General features: G+C 58.7%; 1 protein-coding gene across 1 annotated transcript in view; it reads left to right on the forward strand.

The window, feature by feature from the left end:
• The first annotated feature begins 1,029 nt into the window (after nt 1–1,029).
• The window catches only part of UCKL1 (uridine-cytidine kinase 1 like 1), a 15,814-nt gene continuing 6,482 nt past the window's right edge, over nt 1,030–10,361 (forward strand). Inside the window, exons 1-8 of the mRNA XM_009634782.2 lie at nt 1,030–1,034; nt 1,201–1,394; nt 2,023–2,129; nt 2,341–2,511; nt 2,751–2,822; nt 4,042–4,231; nt 4,734–4,795; nt 6,224–6,240. Of these exons, the coding sequence (XP_009633077.2) occupies nt 1,030–1,034; nt 1,201–1,394; nt 2,023–2,129; nt 2,341–2,511; nt 2,751–2,822; nt 4,042–4,231; nt 4,734–4,795; nt 6,224–6,240 (818 nt within the window). The remainder of the gene's footprint in view (nt 1,035–1,200; nt 1,395–2,022; nt 2,130–2,340; nt 2,512–2,750; nt 2,823–4,041; nt 4,232–4,733; nt 4,796–6,223; nt 6,241–10,361) is intronic.

A 10,361-nucleotide genomic window follows, 5' to 3' on the forward strand; every position in this document is an offset into this window, starting at 1 on the left:
TGCCCAGGGGCTGGCGCCCTGCACGGAGGGGGTGGGGGGGGTTGCTGGGTGGCTTTGCGGGCAGATGGCTGGTCTCGAATTTTGATCTTTATCTAAAATTGTTCTCAAAAAGGGCTGGGGGAGGGAAGGGGATTAATCTTCATACCAAAACAGCTTAAAATCAACCCAAAATCTGTAAAGCTCTGCAGTTTAAGCCCTTCCAAGAGCAAAAAATAACCGAGAGGCTGCAAAGCCCCGCCAGCTCGGCTGGGCTGTACCAAACGGTGCTGGGCTTGGCGCGTTCGGTGCCTGGGGCTCTCTGACCTTGCAGAGATTTTGTTTCCAGCCCGGTCGCAGCGGGGGAGAGGAGCAGGCGTGAGCAGGGAGAGCCCTTTGCACCTGCTGGCAGGGAGGAGATGTCCCTCCCGAGGCGGCGAAACTGCAAGCGGGGAGGAGCGGGAGCTGGTATAAATAATCCTCCCCATCCCCACGCTGGCCGGGCAGCGCGGCTGCAGCTTATCTGCTGGCCAGAGGCCACTTATCACCTCCCAGCCGCTGCTCTCCTGCTGCCAAGCTCGAAAGGGCTCGGGAGGGTGGTTTGTTCCTCTCCCTCCCCCGGGCCGTGCCGGGAGGGGAGATAAGAGATTGGCATTGAGCAGCTCCAGGGCTCCGGCCGTGCTCGGTGCTGGCTCAGCCCGCACGGCAAAGCAGATGCAAACGGCTTGGCGGCCCCGCTGCCCTGCTCTGGCCAGCTTGCAACCCTGTCCCCAGGGGTTTCTGGCCTAAAGGGTGGGAGAACTAGAGATTTGGGTGGGAGCGGAGCACTCGGAGCGGGGAAAGGAAAGGGATTGTGCAAGGGGGGATGAGGACAGCCCATGCGTTTGGCTTCCATCCTCCAGAAAGGTCCCTGGGTATGTCTGGATGGGTTACTGCCCTCGGTACTGGCGTGTTTATTTAGCGAAGACGTTCCCCAAGCAGTAAGGCTGTAGGCAGCGATGCTTCTGCTGTGCCTTTTCCAGGTTAAAATGCGAGAATTTCTTGGTGTGGGCCATGGCGTGGGGGTGCAGAGGCTCAGGGCTGGCCGTGCTGCGGCAGGGCTGTGGTTGCATCTCCCCCTCTTCCGTTGCGTCCCTCACCCGTGCGGTGTGGGATCCCCAGAACTGGGAACGCTGGCCCTTCCCCACCACCCATAACCGAGCTCCTTCCTCTCCCCATCCCCAGCAACAGCAGTGCTGAGTCCTTAGACCGGCTGTACCCTGCAGTGGGCTCCACCAAGCCACCCCGAAAGCGGACTACTAGCCAGTGCAAGGCAGAGCCACCCCTGCTGCGGACCAGCAAGAGGACCATCTACACAGCTGGCCGGCCGCCGTGGTACAACGAACATGGGACACAGTCCAAAGAGGCCTTCGTTATCGGTAGGCAGAGGCAGCGCGTGTCTGGGCTCTGTCCTGTCCCACCTCTGCGCTTCGGCCGGTGCAGGCTTAGCACGGGCAGCGTTGGTGCTGCCTGCCTGGTGGTTCTCCAGGAGATCTTGGGAGGATTCCTGCCCCACAGCCTCCTCGGAAACTTGAGGTCAGCTCCAGACTCCAGGCTGTGAGCTGCTCAGCCTGGACAGGAGCGGAGAGAGTCCCCATGGTTGCTGCAGTGTAGGCTTGGGCAGAAGCTGAGAGGTTGCAGATGGGGCTGGTGGATCATAGCAGGCACTGGGCAGACCACAGTCTTTGCTTGTTGTTCCCTCAATTCTTACTGCCTGGGCTGTCACGAGTTCCCAGGGAATTAGTCTAGGCTGGTTCCCCAGCCAGCTCTCCCCCTGTTACACAACTGTCTAACGAAGGGTTTCCCAGCTCTGGCCGTGCACGCTGCTGGCAGTTGCAGTGCCTGCCATTTGACATTTTCAGGGATAATCTCGCTCCTGGAGTGCCTATCGAACTCCCTCTTTGGAGGTTCCTCCAACTTAGTGCAACAGAGCAGGCCCTGGGCCCTAGCCTGTGGTTGGAAGGGCGGACTGCGGGGTTGGTGGCTTCATCCCCTTTTCCCTGGCAGGCCTGGGAGGAGGCAGCGCCTCTGGGAAGACCACGGTGGCCACCATGATCATTGAGGCTCTTGATGTCCCTTGGGTGGTTCTGCTGTCCATGGACTCCTTCTACAAGGTGAGGCTGCGCGTCGTCCTGGCCAGGCTCTTGGGGCCGCCGTGGCCCTTGGCGTCACCCCTGATGGGGGAAACACAGTGTGGATTTAGTGACAGCCTCGTGGTTTCCCCTTCAGGTGGTTCTTGGGGCAGTGGGAGAGGTCACTGGGCTCGGCGGTGGGGAGGATGTTGGTGGGGACAACCACGTGCACCAACCTCTTCTCTGTGGGCAGGTGTTGACCAAGCAGCAGCAGGAGCAGGCAGCCAGCAATGACTTCAACTTTGACCACCCCGATGCCTTCGACTTTGACCTCATCATCGCCACCCTGAAGAAGCTGAAGCAAGGCAAGAGCGTGAAGATCCCCATCTACGACTTCACCACCCACAGTCGGAAGAAGGAATGGGTACGGGACACTGAGGGGGGTGGGACAAGGCAGGGGGACGGCCATGGCAGGAGAGCAGGGTGCCGAGTGGCCCCCTCCAGCCCCTGCCTTTTGCAGTCAGACTCATGCCGTCACCCTTTGCTCAGGGCACGTTTTTCGGGTGAGATGTTGCAGTCGCTAACAACCAGGAGAGATTCCCTGGGATGGGGCATCTCTGAGCACACGTTCTCTGTCTGACCACATCCATGTTGACTCCGCAGAAAACCCTGTACGGCGCCAATGTGATTATCTTCGAAGGCATCATGGCATTCGCGGACAAGGAGCTCCTGAAGGTGAGGAAGGGTTTAGAATCAGTCCTGGGGAAGCCTGAGAGGCAGAAGTGCTGCAGCCCCCTCCTCTGCAGCCTTATACCACAGCACAGAGAGAGTCCCCGGTGCCTTGCGGGTCCCGTGTGCCGCTGGATGGGACCCCATCCTCCCACTGTGCTTCAGCATCCCCCGTACAAACCAGCCCTGCTCCCCATAGCCGGGGGGGGGGAGATGGCAGGAGCATGCTGTGTCCCGAGGTTCGGCAGCAGGGAGATGCCATTCTCTTCCAGGTTACACCGGCTGCTGCAGCACTTCACGGTGCGGGAGAAAGAGGCCTCGACTCTTGCAGCAGCAGGGGAAGAGCCCTCGGCAGAGGTCAAGCGTTTCAGCAGAGACCTTGATCTCAGCCATTTGTTCCCAGGAACTGGGAGCCGAGTGGCGACCTGGTCCCTGGCAATGGTGGTGCATAAATAGGACGAGAAATAGCCCTCCTCACGCTGCGTGCCTCAGCTTGCCCAGCCGGCAGCAAAGCCTGCTGTACTTCTAGGGCGCAAAGCCTGGTGTCCCTAGCATGGACTCATCCAGCACTCCAGGCTTTCTTGGGAGTTATTTGGATACGTGAGCAATGCTATAGGAGGGAATGAGCCACGCTCAAACTCAGCCAACCTCAGTCTAGAAAGTTTCTTTCCCTGCCAAGTGAACGTTTGGGTTGCACTTTCCTGGAGCAACGATGACCTCCAGTGGACAGCCGGGTAAATCCCCCAGGAGCTTCCTCCCGGCATCCCTGCTCCCGTCTCTCGCAATTAAGGGTGGCGTCGTGAGCCGGGCTTGGCTCCCCTCCAGCCCTGAGGAGCCAGCGCTCCTGGGCTAGGCCTGTTGGTCTCTCCCATGGGCATTAACTTCTCTTGCCTCCTCCTCGCTCTTAAATAACATCCAGGCAAAGTGCTGGGGCTGCTTAGAAGTGGGGACGGGGTTTGGAGCAGGGCAGGTTTCGGGGGGTACGAGAGTTAAGGTGCAGGTGACAGCAAGGGACTGACTGTAGCATCTGTGCTGCCAGCCAGGCTCAAGTTCAAGGGCTGCAGAGGCAAAGGTCCCTCCAGGCTGGAGCAGAGCTGAGTCGAGCTCTGTTTTAAACTGGTGGTGTGCTGGGCCCAGGGCTCAGCCTTCTGGCTGTGGCTGGTGGAGGTTGGTTCGAGTTGCGCACCTAAGCTGGTGGGGTTTGTCCCCTCCCCTCTCATTTCAGCTCCTCGATCTGAAGATATTTGTGGACACGGACTCGGACATCCGCCTGGTGCGTCGCCTGCGCAGGGACATCAGCGAGCGTGGCCGTGACATCGAGGGTGTCATCAAGCAGTACAACAAGTTTGTCAAGCCTGCCTTCGACCAGTACATCCAGCCCACCATGCGGCTGGCCGACATCGTCGTGCCCCGAGGTACCGGCCCAGGGCTGCCCCGAGCTGCCGCGTGGCTCAGTCCTGAGTGGGACCTGAGAGACCCCGTCCCTCAGCTCTGCTGGCCAGTCCCACCGCCCTCCATCTGGCGAGGACAGAGGGGTGGCTGTCCCTTGCCAAAGCAAGGGTCCCTCCAGTTGAGTGTCTCCAAACGCTGGCCGAAAGCAGATTCCTAGGGGAAAGTCTATGGTTTTCCATCAGTCTCTTGCCCTACCAGCTCCTGCAGCTTAGCGATTTAAAAGCTAGAGGTGACTTCTGGATATTCAGTAGGTGACTTCTAGATATCCAGTAATAGATTACTAACGAATAATTTAATAATAGCAGGAGTGTCTCCTGCTGGAGGATGCTTTGCTAGGGAAGGGATGTTTGGGCTACGGCGTATTTTTTAACATAGCAGGGAGCTTGGGGAAGAAGCGTGCTTCAGGCCCTGCTAGCGCTGGGGTCCTGACCAGGCTGTCCCGCTTTTGCTTTTGCTTCGCTCCAGGGAGCGGAAACACAGTGGCTATCGACCTGATCGTTCAGCATGTCCACAGCCAGCTGGAAGAGGTAGGAGCTGCCTGGTCCCACGGGTGTTCATGGTGGGGTCGCCCTTGCCCGTGCCGCGGTGGCATCGCAGGAAGCAGTGCTCCGGGTGCCAAGGTGGGAATGGCCTGGCTTCCCTCCACGCGCCAGGCGTGTGAGCCGCGGGGCTGTCCCCATGGACGCCTCCCAGCCCCACTCCCTCCCATTCAGCGGAGGAGGGTGCCTTGTCCCTGTGCTCTGGTTAGCGCAAGGCTCCTCTGCAAGCTGTGGTCCAGCAGCAGCTGGGAAGGAATTCCCTCCCTGGGAGAGCAAGTTATCTGGGGACAAACCAGCCATCCTCCAGCGATCCCAGCGATGTGCCCTCGCTGCCTGCAGCCCTCCCGGGGCCAGCATCGCCCCAAACCCTGCCATATCTCAGTTCTTTGGCTCTGGCTTCTCCTCTTCACCCCCTTGCAGACGCTGCTGCACAGTCTTTACAGCCAAGAGCCCACTTTTCTGTCTTTGGTGCAGCCCATGGGTTTCCAAGCCCAAAGTCTTGTCACGTTTGACGCCCAGCCTGAGCCCAGATCCAGGCAAATGCTCCCCATCGCTGGGTTTAACAAGTTGTCTTCTGCGTCTCCTGGGTCAGTCCTGACCAGTGGTTTGAGCCTGGGACCCTTTGATCAAATGACGCTGTTGTGTCAGCGGCAGCCTGAGCAGCACAGCCTCCTCCCGCCCCACCTTTGTAGCTCTGACGTTTAAGGTGCGGAGATGCTCAGGGCGATGTCCTGGGCGGTGGAAGGAGCGTGACCTGGAGATGGAGGCACTTGAAAGTAAAGGGCTTGATTCCTGCAGGCCTTTTGGAGCTCCCAGACAGCTGGAGCCGCTCAGCCCCTGGACGTGAGCTGGCACCCGACAGCATCACGCGTCCCGCGCCCGCTCGGGAGGGACCGCTCCGATGCAAGGCCGTGATGGAACGTTCCCCCTCCTGGAGCGCTCTGCTCTCCGCAGAGCTGCAGGCGGCACTCGGGGCTTTCCGACCGCCTGGATTTACAGCACTAAGCTCTGGCAGGTCGGAAAGTTGGGTTTCTAAACCCTAGCTCGCAGGAGTGAGGGTCAGAGCCCTGGCATCGTCGCTAGCACAGGGCTGAGGAGGGCACGCAGCAGCAGGGCACAGGCCAGGAGGGGGGAAATGGCTGTTTCTTCCAGCTCCTGGGATCTGGCCAGGAAAGCTCGCGGCTGGACGCTGCAGCGAGCAAACACGGCAGCTCCTCCCCAGAGCGCTGCTATGAGCCAGGCGAGGGGTTGGCTTTGGGGGGGACTTTGATTTACCTGGGGAGGGGAAGAAGGGGAAAAGGCTACATGTGAATGCAGGAAAATATTCCTATTTTTCCTTTTCTTTTATCTTGAAACGACCCTGGTGTTGACAATGCTTAATACCGGTTGCATTGTGTCTTTGTGTTGCTGCCGCAGCGTGAACTCAGTGTCAGGTAAGAGCCCCTAACCCTGTCCTGTCTGTGCAGCCCGAGGCATTTCCAATGCCAGGCACTGCTTGGCCTAACCCCGACCTGCAGTCGAGACCGACAGCTTGCCTAATGCACGGCCTCGTCACGCTCGAAGCTGACAAAAGGCCACCTTGCCCTTGGCTTTGGGACCAGCAGGGACAGGGCTGCTCCCCCCGGGATGCATTTGTCCTGCGCGGGTGCCACCAGCTCGAGCGCAGACCCCTGAAGCTGGGGCAGGGCCAGGTTTGTGAGCTGGGGACCCCCGACCTCTGCAAGAGGGGAGGCTTTGCGTCCCGGGCTTCTCCTTTATTTCCCTTCATCTGCTAAGGCAAACGGTTGTTCAGAGCCACTCTCCATCCCTGATGATTAAACATCATTAAACATCAATTACTAAATTAAGCAAAGCGGCTGAAGGGTGGTGGGAGCCCTGGCACCCCTCGCCATCGTGGAGGCTGCAAGCCCGACAGCACCCAGGAGGAGCGTGGCAGCCTCGGCGTGGCCAGGGGTGGCCGCTTTCCCGCAGTGCCTAAAGACTGCACAGCAACTGCCTGGGGACCATGAAAATTCTTCTGCCCTAGTCCGGCGGGATTTCTAATTCCTCAGTATCTGCAGGTGGATGCTGTAAAGTACACGTTGATTTACTAAACCTCTTCAGCGTGTGGGTCCAGCTGGGACTTCAGCTCTCTTGCTTCCATTAAGCAGCCAGCTAAGTTTCCAGGTATTTTCGTAGGAAGCGGAGAGGACTCATCACTGCAGATGGGTTTCCATTTAGATCTCCGTCATTGTATGGAGACACTTAACTCAAGCAACCTTAAAATTTACATTCAGCATAGAAAAAGCTTTCAAAATACCTAGGATGAACAGGGAAAGGCTCTGCTTTACTTATTTCCGCTTAAGCCATTCAGTTCCTAGATGAGGCAACTGGGTGTTTTATTTTATTTCCGTTCGCTCATTTAACACCACGGGGCCTGACATTTCCATACAGACAGCGTAAGCTTCCCCGTGGATCTGGAGGTCCGGGTGGGAAGGTGCTCTTTAGCGTGGAGGGAAGCCTGGTGCTTTAAAATATCCGCAGGAATACTGTTAGAGAGCGGGCTGCTGTGTGCGTGTATCCATGTATCCGTGCCCATATGTATGTGCGTACACACACGGCTAAAATTGCCTTTCCAGGGATTCTTCTCTTTCATCAAAGTGGGGCTCAGTGCAGGTGATCTTTTGGTGCACCTTAAAAATGAAGTATTTACTGCTATGTCAGTATAACGATAGCAGGTGTGGAAAGGTAACTCTGAGCTCCCAAAAGAACTCCGTGATAACCACATCCACAGGCATTTTTATGTTTTGTTTAAGGCTCGTGGTTTCCATTTATCCCTTTGCCAGAAAGTCTGGGAAAAAATGGCCTTAAAAAAAAAAAAAAAAAAAAATCTGTTTACACTCCTGGAGTGCCAGTGCTTTTACTGCTGCTGCGGTTCCCCGTCAGCTCCTCTGCGGCTCTGCGCTCGCAAGAGGAGCGAGGTGGATGGATGGAGAGCCAAGCGAGAGGTGCTGGGCAAACAGGGGGGCTTTTCATCTTAAACAATTCCCTGTCCTCCCATCTTGAATGGCTTCATCTAAATGTCACGGTTGTTGTTCTGATGTCACCGCCTTTTGGCGGCCGTGGGGACGCAGCCAGGTCTTTGTAGCTGGTGGAATAAAACCTGGATGCTCAGATCTGGCCCCAGGCCGAGGTGCTCCACCGGTCCTCGTGCCCCGGGCTGGCCCTGGCCTGCCTCTCCAGAGGCAGAGGGTGGCAGGGACGGGCAGGGAGTTCTTCCTGACTCCCAGCTGATCCAAGTGGGTGAATTCTGAGGAGTTTAAAGGAAGTGGTGCTCTTCCCTGGACCGGCGAGCCTTGCTTTCCTCCTGTAACTGCTGGTTGCTGAGGAGCATCGTTGCCCTCCTCTGTGTTCCCTCGGAGCGCAGGTCAGACCTTAGTGTCCTTGCAGTTGGGATATTTCTTGTCCGGCTTCCCACACATTTAACCGTGCGTGTGCTGGGGGTGTAGTGACGTACGGGCACTCCCAGGTGAGTATTTCTCCTGGAGCCCCTGCCTGCCGAGGCTCGGTGCTCTCGGCCAAGCCCGTTTCCTATCCCTTCTGTTTCCGCACCCAGCCCAGCTCTCGGAGCCCGTGCTCTTTTCATCTGCATTCCCTTCGCCAATCAATATTCCCCACCCCCAAGGTCTCGATCAGCTTGGCATGCCCTTTGCCAATTGTGTCTTTAAATATCAACCCGTGGCGCAGTTTAATAGCCCTTGTTTGAAATGTCAGCTGTGAAAGCCAGCCGCTGTACGTGTTTGAAATGCCTTGACTGCATTAGCTCCTTTGTAGCTGGATGTCTCTTGTCTGCTTCCTGCTTGATAGCTTGCTCAACAAAGAGCTGAGGATGTTCCCCGAAGCCTTCCGGAGAGATGGGCACCCCTTCCTCTCGCTCTTTCTTCCTTTCTTCCTTTCTTCCTTTTTTATTTTTCCTTTAAAGCTTTTGTTCGGAGGGGGGGGAGTAAGTTTCCAAAGTGAGACGTTTTCTTGACGTGCTCATGGCTGCCCATCTGAATTTTCCATCGCGGTCCTGGCTGGCAGGGGGAGGGACAGGAAGCTTTGCTGCTCTCGCAGGCGGCTGCCTGCGGGCCCTGGCGGCAGAGCCCCGCTCCCTCCGTCCCTCCCGGCAGGGCTGGGCAAGGGATTTCACCGCCGGCGGCATGGCTGTAGCGAGGCGGCTGCCGGAGAGGCTGAGCTCTCCCCTCTGCCTTGACCCACATCCCCTCTCCAAGGGATGGCGATCCGAAGGCAGCACAGGGGAAGGAAGGTCATCCCGGCCGGCGGTGATCTTCAGTTCGGGTTTCTCCCCGTGTTCCCAGTGCTCTCGGCTTTCCGGGCTCTCCGAGGCTTGAGCCGATCGTCTCTCCAGCGTGCCAGGAGGTGGGCACCCCTGTGAGCCCCCACGAGTGCGGGGCAGGGTGGGTGAAGGTTTTGCAACCTTGGCCTTGAGCGCCTGCGCTTGCTCTGGGATTGCAGCAGAGCCCCGGGCAAGGGCCGGGCTTTTCCCTCTGGGCTCCGAGAGCTGCAGCTGGTGGTACCGCAGGGGACGAAGAGGTGACAGCGTCCCTGCCCTGACTCCGGGCGGTGAGAGCGGGCAGAGCTTTCCTCCCATGGGGCCGGGAGCAGAGCCGGTGCCATGGAGCACAGCTGTGAGATGACTCGGTCACCAAGGGAGGAGCACTGGGATCTGTCCGGCGGTGGCCAGGGCACCAGGCAGGTCCAAGAGCCGTAGATCAATTAGGGCTTTTTTTTTCCCCCCTTTGGCTAATGACAGTGCTTTTTCCTTTGTTTCATGTCCTGTTTGTCCCTCTCCCTTTAAACTCTCGTCTTGCCTGTCTTGTTCCATCCCTCCCACCTGGTGACCAGAGGAAGCTGCGCTGGGATATGTGAGGAGACAAACGCTAACGGCAGTGTTTTGGTTGTGACACTAACGCCGGGGAGCGGGGGCGAGGGCTGTGCAGTGTGAGCCGCGTTACTAACCCGGGCAGAGCGCTCACGGGCTCCCGCTTTGCTGGGGCTGTGCGGGGGGCAAATCGGGGTGGGGGTTCGAGAGACCACCTTTATCCTCATGCCAAAAGGGGGACCTGCCGCTGTCCCCCCCTCCCCGGAAAGCACCGTGGGGACCCCCGCAGCACTGAGCAGCTTTCTGGGGCTGTTGGGGACAAGGGCCCAAGGGGGGCGGGTTGCATCCAGGCCTCTCCGTCCCTGCGCTGAGCAGCAGCCCTTGCGCGGGTGTCACAGGAAGGTGCGGAAAGCTCGGTGACAAACCGCTGACAGCGTTCCCCCAGGGGGTTGTTGACAGCTCGGGGCGCAGGGGAGGTGTTCCCAGGCACGCGGGGCTGCTCTCGGGGGTAGGAGCACTCGCCGGCGTCTGCAGGAGGGAGCGGGAGCTGGGTCACACCGCATCTCACCCGCAGCACCGCAGAGACCAGGGCGGGAGAGGGGCTGCCCGTCCCGCTGGTGCGGCGGGGACCTGGCAGTGATGGAGGGGAGAGGTGCCCGTGGCAAGCTCAGGTGTGTGCCCCTGGGTGGC

The sequence above is a fragment of the Egretta garzetta genome, unplaced genomic scaffold (assembly GCF_000687185.1).
Source record: "Egretta garzetta isolate BGI_Z169 unplaced genomic scaffold, ASM68718v1 scaffold223, whole genome shotgun sequence".
Taxonomy (NCBI): domain Eukaryota; kingdom Metazoa; phylum Chordata; class Aves; order Pelecaniformes; family Ardeidae; genus Egretta; species Egretta garzetta.